Source organism: Aulonocara stuartgranti, assembly GCF_965226115.1.
Source record: "Aulonocara stuartgranti genome assembly, chromosome: 17".
NCBI lineage: Eukaryota > Metazoa > Chordata > Actinopteri > Cichliformes > Cichlidae > Aulonocara > Aulonocara stuartgranti.
The window spans coordinates 7,157,481-7,181,705 of record NC_138953.1 but is presented as its reverse complement, the minus strand read 5'-3'; the positions used below and the strand labels follow the sequence as shown (position 1 = coordinate 7,181,705).

General features: G+C 43.7%; 1 protein-coding gene across 2 annotated transcripts; it reads right to left on the bottom strand.

Annotated features, from left to right (window-relative positions):
* Positions 1-494: 494 nt before the first annotated feature.
* dmrt2b (doublesex and mab-3 related transcription factor 2b) lies at positions 495-4,871 on the bottom strand. 2 transcript variants are annotated; one of them, XM_082510028.1, is made up of 3 exons: positions 3,740-4,871; positions 2,541-2,643; positions 495-1,727 (listed from the first exon to the last, which is right to left on the bottom strand). In XM_082510028.1, the coding sequence occupies exons 1-3, from the start codon at positions 4,115-4,117 to the stop codon at positions 877-879; spliced, it is 1,332 nt and encodes a 443-aa protein (XP_082366154.1). In that variant the 5' UTR covers positions 4,118-4,871; the 3' UTR covers positions 495-876. The 2 variants fall into 2 exon arrangements, with proteins under 2 accessions (XP_082366154.1, XP_082366155.1); XM_082510029.1 differs by having other exon boundaries at positions 3,761-4,871.
* Between the last annotated feature and the right edge of the window lie 19,354 nt (positions 4,872-24,225).

Genomic DNA, 24,225 nt, shown 5'->3' with positions numbered 1-24,225 from the left:
CTGCTGGTGTGATGAAATGATACTGTGTGAAATATTGAACCGCGTGCTGTGTGATCAATATTTATACAGTCATAATGTCAGAATGGCAACATGTATTCCATCTGAAGAACTACAAAGCTTATCAAATGCTGATAAATATTTAAAGCACATTGCATTTAGTCTTTGGTGAAAAAAAAGGAGTAGATAAATATTAAGCTGTTTATGAAAGTCTTTGTGCTTTAACTGTCTCCTTGACAAACAACCAGCGTTCACCTGGTGCTCTATTTCTGAGCAGCAGCACCTTGTTTAGACCCTAAACAGCCCTGTGAGAGCACCAGAGAAATCAGCCAGGGACATCTGCACTGCAAGTTAAAAATCAGAGCATCGAGTAAGGAATGGGCACAAGTTCAACAAGCACTTGAGTTTTTCATTGGCTTTGTTTTATGTCTGTATTGTGTATTTCTTCTGAGGATAAAGACAATAAAGCGTGACTGATGAAAGACAGTCCAGACAGAGTGGTTCAGTAGATTTTTATGGCACTACTGACATGGGATGATAAAAAAAGAAAACACTTTTTCAAAGTATGCATGGTGCAAGATGTAATTAGCCCAGAATGGAAATACAAATATGGTATTGTAGCACATATACATATCTTTTAGCTTTACTTTTTTCAATAGATAAAATATAGTAAAATAACTTTTCATGGAAATAAAAAACACAAACACTGTGATTTTACTCTATAGAAATAGTTTTTAAAAAAATCTCTCACTTTTGGCACTTTACAGAATAGCGTTTCCAAACCTGTACCATAAAATCAATTTTTGTAATTATATTCAGACAGTTCAGGTTGGGTTGTGCATAATAAAGTATGCACTATACTCTGCTTGCAGTTGTCTGTCAGGCCCTCAGCAAAGCCTCTACAGAAAAAGGTAATGGCCTCACAGCCGGAGTCCTGATTGAGCCGCCGTGAGGGCTCTTAACAGAGTCGGCATGAGGAGCTGCCTGGGCGGCAGGAGTGTCTGAGCTCCAGCTCTTAGCTGTCAAAGGTCTGGGATCAAAAGTCCTGCTGGGTGCGCTGATGTCTGGCTGACCCAGGACACTCTGATCTGATGCAGAAATAGCAAGTGTGACTGTTGAAGAGCCATTTGAGTCCATTATTTCTGCTCGTTTTGGAGGGGATTTGACAGGAATAGCACATGACATGGCCTTGCCATCATTTCGGAGTCTTTGTATGGATGTAGAAGGAATGACCTCTGCTTGTTTTGTCTTCTCGCTGTCTTTCCATCCATTCTGCACCTCCTTCTCCTGCCTGCTTTGCTGGGAGCTCTGACATAACAAGAAGTCATTATAGTCATTTCCTGTGGAGTACCTGCTCTTCAGGGGAAAAAACTGATAAAGCTGGAAGTCACACTCATAAAAGGGCTTGTATCTGCACAGGGGCACATAGCTAGATTGCCCTTCAGTTGTGGGATCCTTGCTGGGTGGGCAGCAGTGGAGACCAGGGGAGATGGGCAAGGGGGGAGGGTGAAGCATAGGAAGGAGGGCCGAGGGGGGGAAAAGGTCGTTCTGCAGCTCCCTCTGTCTCAGTTCATGCTCCAGCATCACATTTTCCAGCTCTTTGTCTGCAAACGCTCGTCTCTTCCTCATCCGGGCGCTGATGGAGGGGCACATAAAGTGTGTTTGGTCACGTTGCGTCTGCTTCGACCAGCAAGGGGTGTCGTCCTCTGGAGGCACAGCAGGTTTGATCCCTGAACGTGGGAGCAAAGCCACATATTGCCATTACACATTTGTTTATGCAGTCAATTTATGGATAATGATATTGTTCCGACCAATTAATTGCTGTGTTTATGTCTGAGCACTTTGTTGTTTATTATTTTAATAATGCAGTTGGTTAGCCGCGTCACTGTTGCTTTACTGAGAGCGCAGGGAAGACAGAGAGGGCTATAAAGAAGACAAAGCCTCCAGCAAGTCTTGACTGCAAGCCAGCAGGTAATAATGCACACAGTGTATTACAATAATGGCCTGTTGTTATGAAATAGTGACGTCTCGATGATGGGGGGTTTGTTTGGATAAATGAAGTGTGTCTAGCCAAACTAAGAAGGAATACCCGTGGCACACTGACTACAAAAGGACCTGCAAATGCTAATGCAATTACACGTTTCTACACAGGGGCTGCAAATGTCACTGAGAAGGTCACTGTCACCATTTGGGGACAAATATACATTTATTTGGGGGAAAAAGCTGTTTCCCACAATGCCAGTTAGAGTTAAAATTGAGTTTCTACTGGTTAAAGCTGGAGGAAACCTACAGGGAAACTACGTCTGCACAATTTTATTTCTCTTCCAGCTTTGACAGGACGTTCAAAAGCTTTACCATGTCAGCACAGAGCAGGTGAATGATGATATGCTCCATGGAAAGCTTAATTTATGATGTTGCATGAACCTAAATATCATTAAATCAAAAGCAGAAGTTGTCTACACGTAAAGATTCATTCATGTACAGAACATGAAAAGCTGGGAATAAAGCAAGACGCGATAAAGGAGACGCTAATTAAACTTCACCCTGCAGGATGCTCTTGGCCACGATGCTCGACTCGGCCGCTCTGGTGTAACACTGATATGCCGTTCTGCGCAGTGGAGCTGCACACCTGACCCCCTTCTTGCCCTGAGAGAAACATATGAACGGGAATAAGACATTTGGACACAATTATCTTACAGTCAGACGTTCACAAGGTAATTAAAGGAAAATAGTACATGATGTAAGAGGCAAGGAGAATCTCTGGGATTAAAACTAAAGACAGAGAGAATTTGCCCTTTTAACTCCAGCATTACTGCTATTACTAGGATTGCTAACTATGTGGAATTGGTATGCTATTTTGCGCAAAGAAGCACTCAAGTACCCAGTTGTATCTATAGCTGCTATTTATAAAATCCATTATTATACCATATGTATATAATTAGTTTAAACTGATTTTTTTAAGGAGGATTTAGAATTTTGTCTGCAGTAATAAAATCAACATAATTTTCCCTATAAATGCCAAATTAGCAAAGTAAGGCACTCATTATTCTATGGGATTTTATTATTATTATCATTATATTACCTCATTTGCTTCTTTTCATTTCTGCACTTTTCTTTTTATTTGTGATATAACCCACTGAGCTGGTTTCTTATATTTCTTTTCTGTCATCCTAATGAGCACTTGACGCTCTCTCTTTAAAGCTCAAACCACTCATTCAAATTAGAAACAAAACAGGGCTTAAATGTTTCAAATTTGAGCATATAAATGCTGTTACATGAAAACAATGTAAGCATTTAAAATATAAAAGATATAGTTCTGCACGTTCATCGAGATTTTAAAAAGTTGTCCCTTGCTCGATATATAATTATTGTATCGAGTGAAAAAGTAAGCAGTAGTGCTATCTCTACAACACAGACTGTGAACTGTTTTTTTCTAAACGACTTAATAAAATGTATTATATGCCCCTTGTGTTTCTATAGAAACAGATACAGGGACGCTTATCCAAAGGTGATATTAAAACGTGTTGTCACCCTCACTGCCTCAGACTCATCCTCAGCTTTTCTAGTCCAGACGATCAGAACCAATTTTTGGGGAGCTTTCCTACTGATTTTGCCCTTTCATCAACCATACACTGTGCGTACTTGCTCCATAATAATCATCTACAGGATGCCATGGATACGTTTTTGTTTGTTTGTTTTATTTGTTTTTGGTTGCCCCCCCTATCTTTCTTCTTTCACTGACCTGCCCCTGTGCTCGTCTCACCTCCGCAGCCTGCTGCCGTCTGAGAGCGACCTGCGCCGCCATGACGCGCTGGCGCTCCACCACCAGCAGGCAGCAGGCACAGCGGCAGTCCCTCCAGCGGCAAAAGCGTTTGTGGCCTTTCAGACAAGAAACGACGCCGTGGTTTCGACAGCGGGCGCATTTTGGACTGCGAGTCATCTTGCGCGGCTTCATCTGGGGCTGCTGCTGCTGTCCCTCCGGGAACAGAACCACTTTATTTTCTCCTCTATCCCGGGGACATCCGTCAGGCCTTGTCACATCAAAAACTTCTTCAGATTTTAGTTCCTCAAGTTTTACTGTGGTCTCCGGCTGCAGGCCTCCTCCCAGCTGAGCGGACATCTATGACTAATACTGAGGGAGTTCTGCTGCGAATCTGCTTTCCTGGTGCTTGACTGAGTTAACCTTTACGCAAATGGTTAAACAGGATTCTCGAGGCACAATACAATGCAGCTCAGTTTCAACAGGATGGTGTTTAAATAGAAATCTTCCAATATATATGTAACAATTCAATCAGGAGAATTACACGTAAACAGAAACAGAACAGCTCCTTCCTAAACGAGCAAACAAAAAAGAGAGAGAGAAAAAAAACGAGGCCCCTGGTTTGGAGTGGCTGTGCGCAAAGCTTTACAGAAAACTCATTCCTACAGCACCAAGGCATGTGCCGAGGTGTCCTGCACCAACCCTACTGCTACTGCCGCATGACACTGTTTTCGGGGTGGAAACTTTACAGCCTACCGCCAGACGTTTGAAATGTTAAGCCTTTGCTCAGCTGCTCTCTGACGCCGTTTCCAAGAAGAAGCAGAGAGGAGACCGGGCCACAATGCCGAGCTCCTGGCGCGGGACTCATCCGCAAAGATTTCGGGGAAGCCCAATCTACAGCAAAAGCGTTTCCCTCTCCCTATAAACGCCTATACCTGCCCTGCCCTGCCCACCTTCCAAGCTGTTCTCATCTTTCAGGAGAGATTTTGGCAACTTGCCTGATCATCTTGAGCATCTTGCCGCTCGGCGCAAGATCTCAGTTTATGTCCGGAAAATATGTTTTTTAGCATAAATGTCCGACGCCTTTCATTAGTAAATTCTAACATATAGATGGGTTAGGTGGTGGATTTAATATAAAATATACAATAAGGTCACGTGCAGTTAGTGGTGCATGTGGAAGCTGTTATGTTTCACCAGACTTCTACAATATGGGCTAATTGCGCACGCGCCTCCGGGAGAGTAGGCTGAGAGAGTGAAACAAGAAGAATGACATTTTCATATTACCAAGGAGTCATCTTCATATTCACATTTATTCATAAAAATAATTCAATGATTTAATGGTTCTCTTGATGTTAGGCTCATTTACCATTTCTGACTCTAAATCAGAATAATCTAAAATTAAAAAAAAATTAATGCAAAAATATTCCCTCTCAGTAAGGGTTGAGTAAATGTGTAGATAAGTGTTTTAACATTGGTTTAACGAGGGGAAATTAATCTCATTGTCATATTTTTGAGAATTAATATGGTTTCGTATATTTTATTATGATGTCAACATCAGTAAATGCTGTTGCATTTGCCAATGAGTTGTCACGAATAGTGCATGATTTAAATGAAAGCTGGAGCGCCTCCTTCCTCTGATTTAGCGCTCAGTTTGAAAAGAGCTCCTTGTCTGCATGGGTACCACACACTCTGCTAAAATGCTATGAAAAGCCTGCTCCCTACTGGAGGCGCTCTGCAATTACACCCGGGGCAATTTTGGAATTTCTTGGTCATTTGACATCTTTGTTGTCTCTGCATCAGCTGACAATGACAATTTTTAAATTCTCTTAAAAATCTCTCTCTCTCAGATAGATAGATAGATAGATAGATAGATAGATAGATAGATAGATAGATAGATAGATAGATAGATAGATAGATATTCAAAAATTCAAAATATAAGTAGATTTTTTTTTCCATGCCATGTCTTAGTCTCAGCGTTTCAGATGGGAAAGGGCCAGTCATCTTTGGTCTTGATTCTAGATTTAGACAAAGCCAGATGTGCTCAGTCAGGAGATTGTAGTTGTGAGCTCATAAAGGGCCAAAAGATCAGATGATAAAGCTACTGGTAAGAGCCACCTGAGCCCAACATAGGAAAATCAAATATTTAATAACAAAAATGTAGGACTGCAGCAGACATTGTGATGATCTAACATTTTGTCGTGTCAATAAGCAGCAATCTGGAGCTCAGCCACAGTGGACAAATGTGTTACAGTAAGTCATAAACATATTTTTCAGTCCATCAGCACCTTTTAAAAGACATGTTGTTCCCAAAATAGTGAAATATTTGACAATAATTGACATTTGACTATGCACAATACATCAATAAGCAATAAATCACTTTACATTTATTAAAAAACAAAAATATAAGATGTACATAAGTCACAACTTTTACCATGACACTCAAAATTGAGCTCAGGTGCATCCTGTTTCCAACGATCACTTGACACATGTTTTTACAATTTGACTGAAATCCACCTGTGATAAAATCAGTGTATTGGAGATGGTTTGGAAAGCCACACAGCTGTCTATATAAGTACCATAGCTGACAGTGCATGTCAGAGCCCAAACCAAGCCATAAAATCCAAGGAATGGGCCGCAGATTTCCAAGCTAGCATTGTATCAAGGCACAGATCTGGGGAAAGGCGCAGAAAAATATATGCAGTATTGTAAAGTTCCCAACAAATACAGTGACTGACCTCCATCATCTGTAAAAATGTTAGGAATCATTTGGACTTTTCCCCAGAGATGGTCAACCGACCATACTGAACAAACATGATAGAAGGGTGACCGAGAACATGATGGTCACTCTGACAGCTCCAACATTGTCTGGTGGAGAGGAGAACCTTCCAGCAGGACAACTGTTTCTGCAGCACTCGGCCAATCAGGCCTGTATGGTAGAGTGGGCAGACGGAAGCCACTCCTCAGCAAAAAGCACACGACATCCCACCTGGAGTTTGCCAAAAGGCACCTGAAGGACTCTCAGACCATAAGAAACGAAATTCTCTGGTGTGATGAAACAAAAATTGAACTCTTTGGCTTGAATGCCAAACATCACATCTCAAGGAAACAAGGCACCACACATCACCTGGCCAATACCATCCCTACAGTGAAGCATGGTGGTGGCAGCATCGTGCTGTGGGGATGTTTTTGGGAGCAGGAACTCAGAGACCAGTGAGGGCTGAGGGAAAGATGTATGTACAGAAACATCCTTGATGATAACCTGCTCCAGAGCATTCTGGAACTTGGGCTCTGGTAAAGGGTCATCTTCCAACAGGACAACAGCCCTAAGCACACAGCCCAGATAACAAAGGAGTGACTTTAAGACCACTCTGAATGTTCTTGAGTGGACCAGCCAGATTTGAATCTAACTGAAGATCTTTGGAAATGTCTGTGCATTGATGCTCCCTATCCAACCTGATGTAGCTCGAGAGGTTCTGCGTAGGAGAAATTGGCCAAAAATAGACGTGCCAAGCTTGTAGGGTGTCTACAACTGAGCTCAGTTTATAAATACTTGTGTAAATGTTATATTTCAGTTTTTTATTTTTAATAAATTTGCGAGAATTTCAAGCAATTTTTTCACTTTGTCATTATGGGCTTTTGTGTGAAAAGGGTTGAGGTAAAAAATGAATTGAATTCATTTCAGAATAAGGCCGTAAAATGATGCACTGTGCATCAAGTGATTATACACATCTATGTGAGATAAAAAGCATCAGCCATGGTGACCCCATGTGTATCAAAGAAAGCTCACAAAGAACAAAAGGAAGGTCATATCAAAGAAAGCTGGTCCCTAGAGGCCGCAGCACTCGGGGGAACTGCTGGTGTCCAAGTGGCTTTCAAAATACTGAAGTAGGTTTCTTCAAAAGGAAAATAAATGAAAACTGTGAAAACTGCATAAATGTTTCATGTGATGTGCCACTTAATTGATAAGTCTAAGAAAAAGATCAAGCAAATAAGATAAAATGTCAAAACAATACAGGGGAATACATTACAATAAGCCCTTTGGTTCTTCTGAATGTTGCACAAAATTCAGCAAGTATTCTTCTGATATATTCTTTTTTTTCCCTGACTTCACCATCATGTGAATACACATACTAGCTGCTACACCTTTGACAAGAATGACATATTTTACATATCTGAAAATGAAGGAATAACAAAAACAGCAGCAGTTATAGAACATCCCCCAAAAATGGGCAATTTTTTACATATTTGAAATGTTCGCTCTTACAGTGAGAGCAGCAGACCATATGAATCAGATGGACAACCATTTTTTTCAACTTAAGTCACTTTGCCAACCTACTTAAAAATAAATAAACAATGCTAGACTAATACACTCAGATAAATGTAGCTTCAGTGATTAAAGTACAAAACCATACTCTTAGACTGCAGAGGCAAAGCAAGAGAGACGTTTTCTCTAGGTACAGAAGTTAATCAGTGAACTGACAATGCATTTGAACAGCTACAATATGCTCAAAACTTTTCCATTTGTTTTGCAATTTTTGAGTAGCTGTCTAATGACCTCTTTTTAGTTTCTAAGATAGACAAGGGGTACTTCCCAAAGTCTGACCTGCACAGGCCCAACCGCTCTGTGTCCTCCTCAGTCATGTTGGTTACTCTCATTGCTGCAGAAGCACTAAAATACTGTGAACTGAATAAACTGAGCTCATACTGCAATAACCTACTGGTGATATGGGCGATTACATTTTTTATTATCAAACTGTGTAAATTAGTGTAACTTATGGTTAAAATGCATCACAATAAGCTGAGGAATCACAGTGACTTTATTGGTCAGGCCTGGACCACAGAGATCCGCCCATAAAGTTTAATATAACATTTCAGCACAGAGATTTCTTTGAATAGAAATCTCTAAAAGCACCAAATGATGCATATGAGCATGGATCATACATAATATTTTAAATGTTTTGTGTTCAAAGCAGGAAGAGACTGTCTTCATGTATTGAATGAAACCAAATCTTGAGAGCAGAAGAAGAAGAAGGACGCTGCAACAACTTCTTTGAAATCGTACCATATATCGAACTCACAAAATGTTATACTGTAGCACAAACCTTCTAATTTTTTTCTTTTTTAAATTTTTTTCCATGGATAAAACACAACATTGCTACCTCTGCTACACAAAAGCTCTAAATTTTCTGGGAGATGAGAACAGACCAGAAATGGATAGATGGGTTAAAGGGCACAGTTGCTTGGTAGATAATTGGTGGGACATGCACGCTGTGGTACGGTATGTCCCTGGAAAACAGGTAAGTGCTCCCCTTATTAATACCATCAGCTCTGCTGCTGCCTGCAATGGAGTGCGCTTCTCAAAGCCCCTTGACTTTCAGAAAAATTGACTGTCATCAGCTGTGACATGGTGCTCTGGCATTCCAGTCACATGCCCTCCTCCTCCTCCATGCACTCTCTAAAGTGTCCTGCGGTTGTACTGAGAGTTGTGCTCTTCTGGTTCCATTTTCATAGCAGCAATGGAGTTTGACAGACTCCTTGGCTCCCACCATTCGACCTGCCAGCCTGTCCTCTCCCTCTATGACTGACACCCTCAATCAGCTTGTAGAGGGAATTCAAACGAAACGCGAAAGACAGACGACCTGTAAGTCGCTTTCAAGGACGAGAGGGTGGCTCCGACTTTAAATAACGTGCTGAAGTTTAAAGAAGGAAAATTTTAAAAACAGAGGAGTTTGGGAGGGAATGTGCATGCTCAAACAAAATCCTGAGCTGAATGTCAATTCACTTCAAAGAACAAAATAAAAAAAGACACTGGGCTATGTTTCACGGTGCCTTTACACAAAGGCTTTAGCTGTTTTATCCACCTGCTTCCAAAGAGCAGGAGACGCCTCAGCGGTTATCAGCAAAAGGCAGGGGCCATTAAGCTGACAGTTTTTTTCAAGGGAGGTTTAACCTGCACCTCAGAGAGTATTTGAGTTTGTCAAGCCTGTTAAGATGAAACAAACACCTGCTTAAATAAAAGTACTTCGAACGTCACCTTATTAGACACAATGAGGTCATTTAGAGACTTTTTTTTAATATTCAGTCCACGATAACAGGAGCATTTATTAACAAGAACCAGAATGAGAAGTTTCCCATGACAGCGCTGTTTAAATCGCCTCCTTTAACCTGGCCCAAAGTGGTTTTTATTCAAGTCTTAAACTTTGGCAACAGATGAAAAGGATATAATCTATGCCTCGGGCTTTACTCTCTGCAAGAGCCGCCTGGCATGGCTGGCAAGACTGAGAAAGGATTAGATTTATTCCTTCCCTTCGAAAAGGTTGAACCGTGGTCAAGAAGCAGCATCACTTGGAAGCACAAACACCAAGATGAGTGATGGCTTGCCTTCATACTCACCTTCAGTCATATTATAGAACACTTCCAAAGGGTAGCATGGTGGTGTGGTGGTCAGCACTGTTGCCTCACAGCGAGAAGGTTGTGGGTTTGAATCCACCATCTGTGTGGAGTTTGCATGTTCTCTCCCCATTTGCGTGGGTTCTCTAGTGCCCTCCCCCAGTCCAAAGACATGCGGTTAGGTGAATTGGTGCTTATAAAAATGGCCCCCTAAGTGTGAATGATTCCTGGTGACCTGTCCAGGGTGTACCTCATGACCCTGAATTGGATAAGAGAAAAAGAATCGAGGTATTGATGGACTTAAAAAGCTATTTGAGGACTGATGGGCCAGTCTATGATGTTATGTCCACCCTATTTCTCTTATCAATAGATTAGTCAGGGGTGGGTAACTCTAGGCCTCGTGTCCTGCAGGTTTTAGATGTGTCCTTGATCCAATACAACTGATTCAAATGGCTAAATGATCACCTCAACATATCCTGAAGTTCTCCAGAGGCCTGGTAATGAATATGTGATTCAGGTGTGTTGACCCAGGGTGATCTAAAAACTGCAGGACACCAGCCCTTGAGGCCTGGAGTTGCCTGGAGGTTTAGGGGGTTTACAAAATGGAAACATCTGCAATTGTAAGTCATGATTATATCCAGGTGTCAAAAGGGCAAAAACATTGCAGCATCAGCACCAGTGACAGAACAGTGACAGTATCGGGCTTTATCTAAAGCACAGAGTGTACCTGACTTATATTTCTAGGGTATGCTGATATTTTTGCTCTGGTGTGGGCGAGAGAGATCTGAAGAGACACTGCGGATGGAGTCAGACAGTGGAGCAGAAAATCTATCTGGGCCAGAAATATTCAGATGTTTTAATGGGGGCACAATTGAGGTTCCATATATTTCATGCTTCTCTAAGTCAAGCCAGAGTGTGGTCACAGTTTACTGTTTAGCCCAGTCACACAAAGAAAATGAAGGAGAGAATGAAGAAGAAGACTTTCGGTTTAGGATGAGTCATGAATGTGGAAATAACAGAGCAGGGTTTTGGCTTCGCCCGTGCTTCCGTGGCTATAGCCGTGACCATGGCTGCGTTCGCCTCTCCATGATGTGATGCTTGATGACCTGAAGAAAATCCTCCAGGAGCCAGAAGTTGCCCCCTCATGGTCCATTTGAGCCGACACTATGTGCTGTTGGCTTCAACATCTCCATCTGCCCTTGAGTTTATCCTGCCCTTTATTCTATTCTTATTCCTCTTTTTTCCCCTCATTTTTTCTGTTTTTCCCCGTCACTTTCGATTCAAACTTTTCTTTCTGAAGCCTCCATATTGTATCTGTGAATACAATTACAGCAGCCCCGCTGTGTTTCAAAGAAAGTAGATGCTGGCAGACTATGAACAAAATGAAAGAAATGAAACAAACATGGAGTGTAATCTAAAAGTCGATATTTGCCCTCAGACAATTAGTTTTACAGCTTCACGTAAGCGCTAAATGTGTTTGCTTTTATTTGAAGAAGAACCATGAATTTGAAATTGATTAAATTGATTTACCATTTCATTTTATTCCCTGACTTTGTGTAGCAGAGATACGCTTCACCTTATGTCTTGACAGCACTGAAAAACTCTTCCTTCGTCAGCGATGTCACAGTGCAAAGCTGCCATCGTATTTTAGGCACTTGGTGGATTGCAGTGGCGCAGGTGTTGGATACAGTGCTCAAACCGAAGGTAAAAATGACACTAATGCTATGTGACAAGTTTGTCATGATCTCGTGAACACAAATGAAGACCAATGATGCTATTAGAGTGACGCTCAAACAAAATGGCCCAGAGGATAATGGTTTTTTTTATGGAACTTCTACTGTCAACCCACCAACATTTCACTTAAGCTCGAATAAGTGAGATGCTGACCAATACCACAGCTATTAGTTGTCTGACTGAAAACACGAGTCGTTCGTTAATGGTGCATTGTTTCAGAACAACTTGGGCCGAAGGTCTGTGTCAGTGATCTGAGACTATATGTTTTAGTGCCAACTTGTCAGTCAGTCTCCTTTTGGTGATGTATAAGAACAGACTGCCAGACAGAACAGGTAGATCCAATCAAGCAGTTGCCATCCACTGAGAAAAACTGGAAAAGGATTCCTTTTCAGGAAGAACTGAAAGGAAAGACTAGGTGGCAGAGTGTAGTTCAGAGCATTCAGCCAGTGCACCTAAAACAGCAATTTTATTTATTTCATTTCAGCTCCTACTGCACATAGATACACACCTGCACACAGACAAACAGGAAAAACAAAGCAGGACTCTCGTCACAAGGGTAACCAGTCGCACCAGATGGCTGCCCTTCCAAAGACCCTGTTTCTTCCTGTTAAAAGGGAGTTTTTCCTTTCCGCTGTTGCCATGCACTTGCTAATAGGGTTCATTTTCTTGCTGGGGTTTAAAACGCCTTAAGGCGACTGTTGTTGTGATTTGGTGCTATGTTAGTTTCTAGCTATCGAGATGCTCGAGCTGTAGAGCAGCTGAGATGACTTTCCTCACACAAATAAAGCAGACTGTGGATGTTCAAGATCAAGGTGACCCAGTGTCATTGCACAAATTCAGAATCCTTGATCAGTGTGTGTTTCAGGCCAAGTCAATAGAAGACGGGTGACCCCTGACCTAGACAGCCTCTGTGTTATCTCTGTTCAATGAATTTAACCCCACTTCTCATCATGAACCTGAGGACTAAAAACGGAACATTTATAGTTCTTTGAAATGCTTTCTATTCCTGCACTGACCATTGATTTTGTTGCTTTCATGATCAGGTTAATGAGATCTTTTAAATAATGCTGACACAGCAGAGCACCATGTTCACACGGCCCCCTTTTTTCAATACATTTTTCTTCCTCCCAGCATTTTCTCACCTGTCCTTTCACCCACATCATTTTCTCCTTATAGACAACATCTGAGCATCCATAGAGGGAGGTTGACGAAGAGCACTGTCGCCACACTCCCCTTACTTTTAGTTTTACTACAGTTTTACAACCTCGCCCATTGTCTTCCTGGCTGGCATGAGATTCAAAGGCACCTCTTACAGCCAAAGATGGGATACTAGAGTTGTGATATCAAGAGAACAAGAGGATCTCAAATTAGTCGCTTCTTTTTCTTCCGTTATCAGATTGGATGTGTTTCTGCTGGTTTATTGGCTCTTTTGTCTTTTAGCTTGTCTCAGGTATCTCCCTGAAAGCATGGCTTAATGAATGGCCTGCAATATCCCTTCAGACACAAAGCCAAACGCTCTCCATTGTCCAGCTATGAAAGTGTAATAAGCTTCTAGTTGAATAAGCTTTCAGTTAAGCAGCACTTCCTGCACCAAAATTCAGCATAAGCAAAAATTTATCTGAATGCATTTCAAATAATTGAAAATAACAACCAGTCTTTCATTCTTTTGGCTTACGTTGCACTTTTCCTGCAAGAGAAGCACCTCGGTAGTGGAAGAGAAAAAGATTTCCTGGACTCTAATAAATATATTACTCAAATTTATTGATGACAGGGTCTGAAAAACATAAAGCTGTATTTGACGGTTTAAAATAGCATGTGGCAAATCTCAACTCCTCTGTGCTCGTTATAAGTCGAGCTATTTGTAAGTCAGAAACTCCAAATTGTGCTTACAGTAGAGGTGATGAGGTCTCTGGCAGATTCAGCAGAGGCCTCCGACAGATGCTTTGCAATGCAAATCGCATCATTATGACAAAATGTGAGATAATTCTCGGATGCCTTTTGGCACCAGGGCGGCGTTTTAAATGGCTTCTAATGTTATTTTATTCCAGCAGGATGCAAAACTACACAAATACACGGAAACTAATAAAGACAATCACAGCTGTGCAGGGTACAAAAAAAATGAAAACATCAAAGCTCTGTGGTATCTCATGTTCCTGGAAGTGTCGTCTGATACCAATCAGACAGCATTAATTGACACATGGTTTTAAATTGCTTTTGACACGAAACAAAAAGACAGCAGGCAGCAGAAAGAGCACTTCTAATGACGAGCTCGGTCTTCACATTCATGGGTTTGATCATCATAGTTGCGTCGGAGGTAGACACAGGTTGAACTTCCCTCTGCAGCCTATGTTACACTTGGTATCTCCCCTGTCTGCTCCTTTAGGCTTGAAAACTAGATCGTCTTCCCGTGTCTGCTCTCCATTCAGCGCCTGTGACAGCAGGGGGAGAGCGTATAGGGAACAGTCGCTGGGGGTACATTATAGATGCTCTCACGCTTCACTGTTTCTTCCATTAAATCTACTCATGAATCAAATTAGCTTTCTTTCCTCGTCTGTCACTTCTTTTTCAAAGCCCACCAATATGCACTAAGGGCCCCCGTATCATGGTCCTGATAAACACTACAATGAAATAAATAAATTGGGTTTTTACATAAATGGAATAAGTAACAGTAATAGTAACGTCTGCAAAGTGGTGGGGCCTAATCAGAATCTACTGCGGCTGCTGGGAAACTCATTAGCATAGAGAATATGCTTTTCCACTTTATTGCTTCCTAATTGTCGATTTCTCTGACTGGATGGTTGCCTCCCTCTTGATAATGATGCCATACCACCCTCCATATGGGAAGAAAGGCGAGAGGAGACACAGGAAGAAGGCTCAGAGGAAACGGACACTGTAAGCTGTTCTCTTACAGCCCACCCCCCACCACCTTTCCTCAGACAGTTGAAAAGCAGCGTATCCTGCACGGCTCTGTACTGTGGAAAAGAGAGGGACGGGAAAAAAATTGAATAAATATGATGCAAGACGCAGAAGCCTGGACATCACAGGTCGATACTTTGAAGTCGACAACAGACGAGACTCAACCAGAGCAGCTTGAATTCTTCCACCTTCAAAAGAAATGAAGTAATTAATATTTGATAGGTGTCAACTGAACCAAAACAACTCTGCGCACAGCGAATACAAAGGCAGAGACTGCGACTTTAATGCATCTTTTATACGTTTGAGAATAAAGATTGTCTTTACATTGTGCTTTGAGCCCCCATCTCTGTCAAAATATTTAGACCCCCTGTTAACCCTCTGAAGTCTACGTTGTGATTGGTGATGATCACAACCCTGGGCAATCAGAATGTGTCATTTTTGTTTTTATGAAATTCTTCTCTGTGGTAAAAAAAAAAAAATCAAAAAAATTCTAGTATCTTTCTATGTTTCTCCAAAACACAAAGTTAGGGTTACCTAACCTACCATGGCTTAGACTGCAGAGAGTTAAAGTCAGTTAATTTTTTCATATTATCACTGAGCCTGTAAGCATATCATAATTGTATATGGGCTTTTGGAACTTCCACATCAGGGTGATTTTTATGTCTTTTTATGTCTAAAACATGTTCCAAGTCCATATTGTCCCTTTATGATTACTGACAATGATGTCTTGCGATGAACATCTGTAATTGTCAGGAGCTGTGGCCCAGCATTTTCAGTTTGTCTGTTTTGTTCTTATGTTATATTTTGATATAATGGTAGGTTCTAGGATTATTATTAGTTTGCCTTAAGTTTTAGTTTAGGTTATGTTTCACCCACTTCCTCTGTGTTAGTTGAATGCATTTCTTGTCTGTGTTCCATATTGTCAAGCTTGTGTTGTCATGTCTACATCTCAGTGTTTCCTGTTTTATTTTGAAAGTCTTGTGTTTCTATGTTAAATGTGCTTAGTTTTACTTTTCCCCTGTGGAGTCATTATGTTCATTCCAGTCAGCTGTTTCCCCATGTGTTTCCACTTCCCCCGATCACATCCTGTGTGTATTTAGTCTGGGTGTTTCATTCAGTCTTTGTCAGGTCATCTGTGTTTAGTGTTAGTCATAGTTATCATGAATAACAGCCATACAGATACGTGGCTGGTTTTCCAGCCATAATAAACGGCTCGCTTTTTGTTTGAACCTTTTGTCTCCTTCCATGTCCACACTTGGGTCCTCCTTTTCACTCTCACACAGTCAGTGGGAGACAGTAATGCACCCCTTTGCTTTCTTATAAAATCTATCCTATAAATCAAATCAAATCAAATCAAATCACTTTTATTGTCACATCACATGTGCAGGTACATTGGTACAGCACATGCGAGTGAAATTCTTGTGTGCGAGCTTCACAAGCAACAGAGTTGTGCAAAATACAATAATGTAAACAGGCAAAATATACGACTGGCTAAATCTGAAACTAATAAATATATATGTACAATATATAATAGTATATGCAAAAATAAATAAATAAATAAATAAATTTCTGGATGTGTATACTAAATGTTTTTCTACGTGTGTGTGTGTGTGTGTGTGTGTGTGTGTGTGTGTGTGTGTGTATACACATATTTTACAAATTACAGTAAATAGAGTCAATAAATAAAATATGTAAAAATATACAGAGTTGAGACATGTGCAAAACAGTGGCATTACTGTACAGTATGTAGTGCATAATGTTAAAGTTCCAGTAGTGAAGCTGAGGTGTCTATGACGTGTTCAGCAGTCTGATGGCCTGGTGGAAGAAGCTGTCTCTCAGTCTGCTGGTACGGGACCGGATGCTGCAGAACCTCCTTCCTGATGGAAGTAGTCTGAACAGTTTATGGCTGGGGTGACTGGAGTCCTTGATGATCCTCCCTGCTTTGCTTTCTTATAAAATCTATCCTATATGTATGTCTGTAAACTGTGTTGCTTCTAAGGTGGATGTACGGTGGCCCTGAGAGGCCTGCAACTTAAGGAAGCTGCAGGAACCAAACTTGCAGGGTCAACTTACAGGAACCAAAGCATGCTAGATAAGTGTGTTTTAATCTCATGATTCATATAATACTGATGACGGATTTTTAGGCTAATAGTCAGGCTAACACACTCTCATCTTTTCTTTCTTCACAAAACCGATAAATTCTCCACTTCTTTTAAGTGTCTGCCAGTGCAATTCTTAGCATATTTTGGTTCCACCAACTGGTCCATCGAGTTATTGTCTCCCCAGAAACACTTCCCTTGTGCTTTTGGAAATCCGTTTTTTCCCATTTCCGTTGTGTTTTGTCTGCTTTTGCAGCGTTTTTCTTATTGCTAGTTTTTTCTTAAGTTGCAGTCCGTTTGGCCTCTCAGGGCCACCGTAGGGATGGCTTTGTAAAAGAAATTCTTAATGTCAAATAGTAGTAAAATAATAATAAGAATAGTAATAGCACTTAAAATAAATGATAATTCCCATGGCCCAAGGTCATAACCTAGTGCCTCCGTTTAATCATTGTTTCTATTTATATTTTCATTAATATCTTTATTTTCATTTATTTTTCCTACTTTCTTCTGTCAGTAGTGTTGTTGTGCTGTTGTTATTTATTTATCATGTAGACACATGATGTGCATAATCTGAAATACACAACACATTCATACATGTGTAACTCACAGTTTTAATATGGAAAAATGTACAAATATTTCATTATTGTTTGTGTCAGTGCACAAGAAGAATACGAATGATAATAAAGCTGTGTAGAGAAAGCAGTTATACAAGCAGCAGCGATCAAATCTGGGCTGATAGTGAGGCCATATTCAAACAGGAAGCAGAGTGTTGGTTGCTTATCAGGAGAAAATACTACAGGAAGAACAGCAGTGGTGGAAAGTAAGTGCACAGATTTCTTTGCTCGATCTGACAACAAAGACCCCATGGGGAAGTGAACAAGTGTGTCTGCGATATTGTCGCCAAAACTGTCTTCACAAACCCAACTGTTTTAAAACCAAAACACGTCCCATCCTTCCAAAATGTGGTTGTTTTAACGATGCTAAGACACCGTAGAGTTGTGTGGATCCTGGACATCAGGCAGATTTATCAGTGGGCCGATATTATCAGCTGATAGTAACTTTATCCAAATCTATTTGTAAACACCCATAAATGAAAAGTTAAAAAGTAAAGAAGAGATGGAAGAAACAGCTTTCATCTTTGTTATGTGTTATTGTTGCATAGATTATCCACTGCAGGGCACTTAACTTACCTGTTGGGAACGCACATTTTTAGAGCGTCACAAACAACAACATCAGGCAACATGTAGAAGAGTTAATAAATCACTACATGCAAATATGTTATTTTCGTGTGTCTGAGAGGGAAAAAAAAATCAGTTGCTATATCTGATTTTTAAAATCACCAAATATCATGATTGCTCTAATACAGGACATAGCCTGAAGCACTTGCTAAACTGGCACTGAGCCATTGCTTTTACTCCCTCCACTTCTACCCTCCTGTGAGCCACGGTGCATGCCTGGCTGTAAAAACCTTACCTTCGGTACTTGGCAGGGTGATGCGGTCCTTTGATGAATACTGATTAAAAAACTTCAAATGCTCTCTCTGTGAGTGTGAGATAATGTGGGATGACTGAGAATCCGGCAAATAAAGAAAAATGTAATTTCATCATGATTTCATAATATTTCAAGGAATTAAGGTGAGTTTATTGATCTTTCATGACTGTTCTGCTGCCTTAAAAGTGAGTACTTCAGCTAGAACTCGAGATCAAATGCTTCTCATCCGTTTTTGAAGCTCTATCTATATTCCAAACTTGTTCAACAGATAATTCATCAGCATTTCAGCTGTGTCTCAATCCCGGCTCGTGACATACGGATAAAAGAAAAAATGAATACATGAAGTACTTCTATATGTAGTTGAAGCATTTGCTCTCGGCATCTAATTTTTGCCTCAGCTGGTGCATCACAGCACCAAAGGACATCCTATGCGTATCTCAGAGACACAAGCAGCTTTGACAGAACTGCGGTATTTGATGCCCTGCGAGGGGAAACGCATTGAACACATTACAAACTTGTGCACATACACATTTCCCCACAAACTATTTCAACCTGGAGTGACAGATTTATCCCATACCTCTGTATTTAGATTGTAAAACAATTTGGTTTTGTTCTTCTATAAGATTTTACTGTTCATTTGATGTTGCCACCATTACTGCACATAGATATTATGGAAGATTTGATTAGAGACTGTCAACCAGTCATCAAACATCAAATTCCTGCAACTTGAACCTGCCCTCTGCTCTTCTCAGTGACGGGAAAGGTTGAATAGAATTCCCGGGCAAACAGTAATATATCGTCACACAAGAAATTTTGAGCCAGAACGGGAAACAAAAACAAACAACAGAAGACACAGGAGCACATGACCACAGTCCAAATAAAGTTCAGGGGGCCGACCCAGAGCCCACAGGCACAAGAGTTCACGGGTCACACGGTCGGGGGGCCGACCAGGTGGGTGGCACAGGTGACAGAGCTGGTCCGGAGGCCGGCCGTGCCCAAGGCAACGGCGGCGACGAAGGAGACGACGGAGCAGTTCAGGGGGCCGACCGCGCGGAAGGCAGTGGCGGCGGCGAAGGAGACGACGGAGCAGTTCAGGGGGCCGACCGCGCGGAAGGCAGCGGCGGCCCTCCAGTCTCAGGCGTGCTGGCCATGGCCTGGTGGGCACAGGACCAGTCGAGGCAGGACCAGACGAGGCAGGACCAGACGGTGGCGATGCGGGGGCCGGACCAGGCGGAGCACAGGCTGAGGCTGGACCAGACGAGGACGAAGACTCAGAGGCTGGACCAGACGAGGACGAAGACTCGGAGGCCGGACCAGACGAGGACGAAGACTCGGAGGCCGGACCAGACGAGGACGAAGACTCGGAGGCCGGACCAGACGAGGTTGCAGAGGCTGAGGCTGGACCAGGCGGAGCTGCAGAGGCTGAGGCTGGACCAGGCGGAGCTGCAGAGGCTGAGGCTGGACCAGGCGGAGCTGCAGAGGCTGAGGCTGGACCAGGGGGAGCACAGGCTGAAGCCGAAGCTGGGCCAGGCGGAGCAGAAGCAGAAGCCAAAGCTGGACCAGAAGCAGAGGCTGAGACCGGACCAGGCGTAGCAGAAGCAGAGGCTGAGACCGGACCAGGCGTAGCAGAAGCACAGGCAGAGGCTGGCCCAGGCGTAGCAGAAGCACAGGCAGAGGCCGGCCCAGGCGTAGCAGAAGCACAGGCAGAGGCTGGCCCAGGCGTAGCAGAAGCACAGGCATAGGCTGGCCCAGGCGTAGCAGAAGCACAGGCAGAGGCTGGCCCAGGCGTAACAGAAGCACAGGCAGAGGCTGGACCAGGCGTAGCGGAAGCACAGGCGGATGCAGCCGGACCAGGCGATGACGAAGACTCGGATGCAGCCGGACCAGGCGACGACGAGGCGGTCGCAGGTGGCGGCTGGACAGGCTCCTCGGGCCCTCCAGCTGATGCGGCGTGAGGCTGAACGGGCCCCTCGGACCCTCCAGCGGAGACAGGAGGCTGAACGGGCCCCTCGGACCCTCCAGCGGAGACAGGAGGCTGAACGGGCCCCTCGGACCCTCCAGCTGACGAGGCGTGAGGCTGAACGGGCCCCTCGGACCCTCCAGCGGAGACAGGAGGCTGAACGGGCCCCTCGGACCCTCCAGCTGACGAGGCGTGAGGCTGAACGGGCCCCTCGGACCCTCCAGCGGAGACAGGAGGCTGAACGGGCCCCTCGGACCCTCCAGCTGACGAGGCGTGAGGCTGAACGGGCCCCTCGGACCCTCCAGCGGAGACAGGAGGCTGAACGGGCCCCTCGGACCCTCCAGCTGACGAGGCGTGAGGCTGAACGGGCCCCTCGGACCCTCCAGCTGACGAGGCGTGAGGCTGGACGGGCCCCTCGGACCCTCCAGCGGAGACAGGTGGCTGAACGGGCCCCTCGGACCCTCCAGCGGAGACAGGTGGCTGAACGGGCCCCTCGGACCCTCCAGCGGAGACAGGAGGCTGAACGGGCCCCTCGGACCCTCCAGCGGAGACGAGGAGGTGCTGGCTGGGCTCACTGGAACCCCCAGCGGACGAGGTAGATGGCGGCACGGGAGCCGCGGAGTGCTGGATGAGCTCATCCGAGCTTCCAGCAGGAGCCGATGTAGAGCCAGAGAGAATTGGGACCCCGGGCTCAACGTTAAGCTGGCTAGAAAACTGCACTGCTACGGGGAACTGGGCCAAAGGTTCAGGTGCGAGCTGAGCTGCTGGACACACGGGGACCTGAGCTGCTGGACACACGGGGACCTGAGCTGCTGGACACACGGGGACCTGAGCTGCTAACGGTGGAGAAGTAAATGACTGCACAGGGGACTGAACTGATGTCTGTAGTAACGGTGGTGGTGAGAGTGGAGTAGGTGGTGGAGTTAATGACTTCACAGGGGAATGAACTAGAGGTAGTGACGGTTGTGGTGCTGGTGGTTGAGTGGGTGACTGTGCTAAAGGAGGCTGCACTGGGGACACTGGAGACTGCACTGGGGAAAGCAGGGCTGCAGGAGGCTGCACTGGGGACACTGGAGACTGCACTGGGGACACTGGAGACTGCACTGGGGACACTGGAGACTGCACTGGGGAAAGCAGAGCTGCAGGAGACTGCGCTAGAGACTGCAGTGATGGTTGTAGTGGAGGTGTGACGGGTGGAGGAGTGGCTGAAGTGGCTGCGGGTCGGGCAGCTAGTGGCTCAGCTACAGAGCATATTAACGGCAGGGCTATGGGTTGAATGTCTGACTGAGTAGCAGCCTGAATGGCTGGGTGTAGTGATGGTGGTGGTGGAAGGGAAACAGGTGGTAGTGTGGATGACGGAACTAAGGGCGACTGAGTGGCAGACCGAACTGATGACTGAAGCGATGGTAGAGGTGAAAATGGAGCGTGTGGTGGAGTTAATGGCTGTGCTAGCGGGGACACAGGAGACGCAGCTTGTAGCTGGGCAGCTAAGAGAGCTTCAGGAGGCTGGGCAGCTGATAAACTGTTCACATTACCGTCCGTAGCACAAAACACAGCCCCTGAACGAATAGTTCCACGGTTCGACACAAAAAAAGAGTCCTTACTCACCACAGCCGGCGATGTACAAGTCTGAATGTCCGGCTGTGGGGTGGCGCGCTGGCGGCGTGGTCGTCGTTTCTTTTTAGATGATGGCTCTGACGGGCCGAGCGGCTCCACATCCGGCCCTTCAGGCAGGTGGGCAGTAGCAGCTGGGGGATGAAGGTGGAGCTCATTTTGGATTAAATCCTGTTCGAGTGGGTGGAGCGCACTGAGTAGCCAGGGAAGACCAGAGATTAAACGCTGTAGTTTGGTTTCCACAGCACAGCGAAATTCCTTCCCCTCATGTTCGAGTGCTGCTGGGTCCATATCTGGTGACGTCGTACTGTCATGAATCGCTGTGCGGCAGGCGGGAGTTGGACCCAAAATGCAGGACTCACAGACTCGAGGGAATGAACTCAAAACACAGCTTTATTTGCCGGTAGAACAAACATACAAACTAAACTACACTGGGAAGCCACAAACTAAGAACTTACAGCGAGACACAGGGAGATCCACACACAGCATGAGGGACGACGTCACGCCGAACAGAGGGAGACGCAGACAGAAATACACAGAGGGTTAACGAGGAAAGTGGGAACACACGGGGAACACAGGTGACACTGATAATCATAACGAGACAGGGCGGGGTGAACTGAACATGACATGTACAGGCGTGAGAGTCACAAAGTAAACAGGAAGTGCACAGAGGTTCAGACAGGAGGAGAGAGAGCACGGGGAAAACACAGACATAACGGGCTGGGGAAACATGAAACAACCACAAAGGGAGACGAGGGCTCATAAATACACAGGGCACGCAGGGGGGGGAGAGAGAGCACGGGGAGAACTTAGACATAATGGGCAGGGGAAACATGGAATAAAACATAAGGAGAGACGAGGGCTCACAGATACACAGAGGGGCACACAGGGGGTAAAAGCCATGAAGGGAAAACACTTAGGGAACAACACAACAGGGCAACTCAGAAAACATGGCCTAAATAAGGAACAAAACACAAACATACAAGAAAACTAAGAACACTGGGCCAACATGGCCCAGGACCATGTCAGATACAAACGGTCTTCTGTTTACTCTTTGCTATTGGGCCCAGTATGTATATATAGTCCCCCCGCCTCTTGCCTTTTATTTTAGCCAATAAAGGCTCCTCCTTTGTGTATTTTCAACCTGCCTATGTGTACTGCATTTGGATCCTTCCCATCTCTCCACTGATGGCTATTAATTCCAGTAACAGGTTAAAAAAAAAACTAACATACATTGTAAATCTGTAATACCATGATGTGAAACTGCTAATGTTCTTTGAGCAGTGAAATAATATTAATAGATTTGAAACCATCACTGGGTGTCAGTGTTAATATAAAGAGGATAAAAATAACAAAATATAATAAAAATAATACAACTTAAAGCTGATCAGTGCCTGAGTTGGGCCACTTGCTTGGGTAGAATGAAAATGATAAGAATGGAAAGAACTGCCCGTATTACGAAATAGGATTTGGGCCTATCCAGGTAACTTCAGAGGTGTCCCTGGGTTTTTCACTACTGCAAAGGTGTTTTGCTTCTTACAGAGGTACGTTCCCATCGTAATTTGTATTGCAGATCTAACCTGTTTCAGAGCAGATGTGAAGTACAAGGGTTAGGGTATGTTTGAGATTAGTGTTTACCAGGTAAAAAATCATCACTCACTGAAGAATATATTCTTTGGAAAATAGTGTCACCATTTCTGGAAGATGCCTTCGACCTAAGTGACCTAGTATGAGGGTTTAAATTTTCTCAGTAGTATCTAATGTCTTTGTTTATCCCTGATGAGCATCAGTTGTAACCAGATCCTTAGACAGTTTTATTCATTACCATTCTCTTGTTGGCAACAAACAGGTTTACAATAATTATACTGTTCTATAAACATTAATATATAACCAAAACCCAGGAAACCTATATTTACTTGCTGGTAACTACTGTACAGTGCCTTTCTACACAGCTGCTGTGTTGCATTCAGTATGTATTATGTGTTTAACCTCCTCATATATTTCCCACAGCATAGTTTTATCTCCCTTTATAAAACCAACTACCTGCTAGCAGCAGACTTATACGTGACTGCCACTGGTCATTGTTTCCAGTGATACCCCTTTTATGTAGAACACACTTATGCTGGGTGAATTTAGCAAGATGCTGATGTTAGGCTAAGTGAATATAATAATGCCAAGACGTGTAATGTATGTGAAAAATCTGTCAATTAAGATTTTTTGAGTGGCAGACTAAAACAGTCTGCCATTTGCAGCAAGCCTTTAAT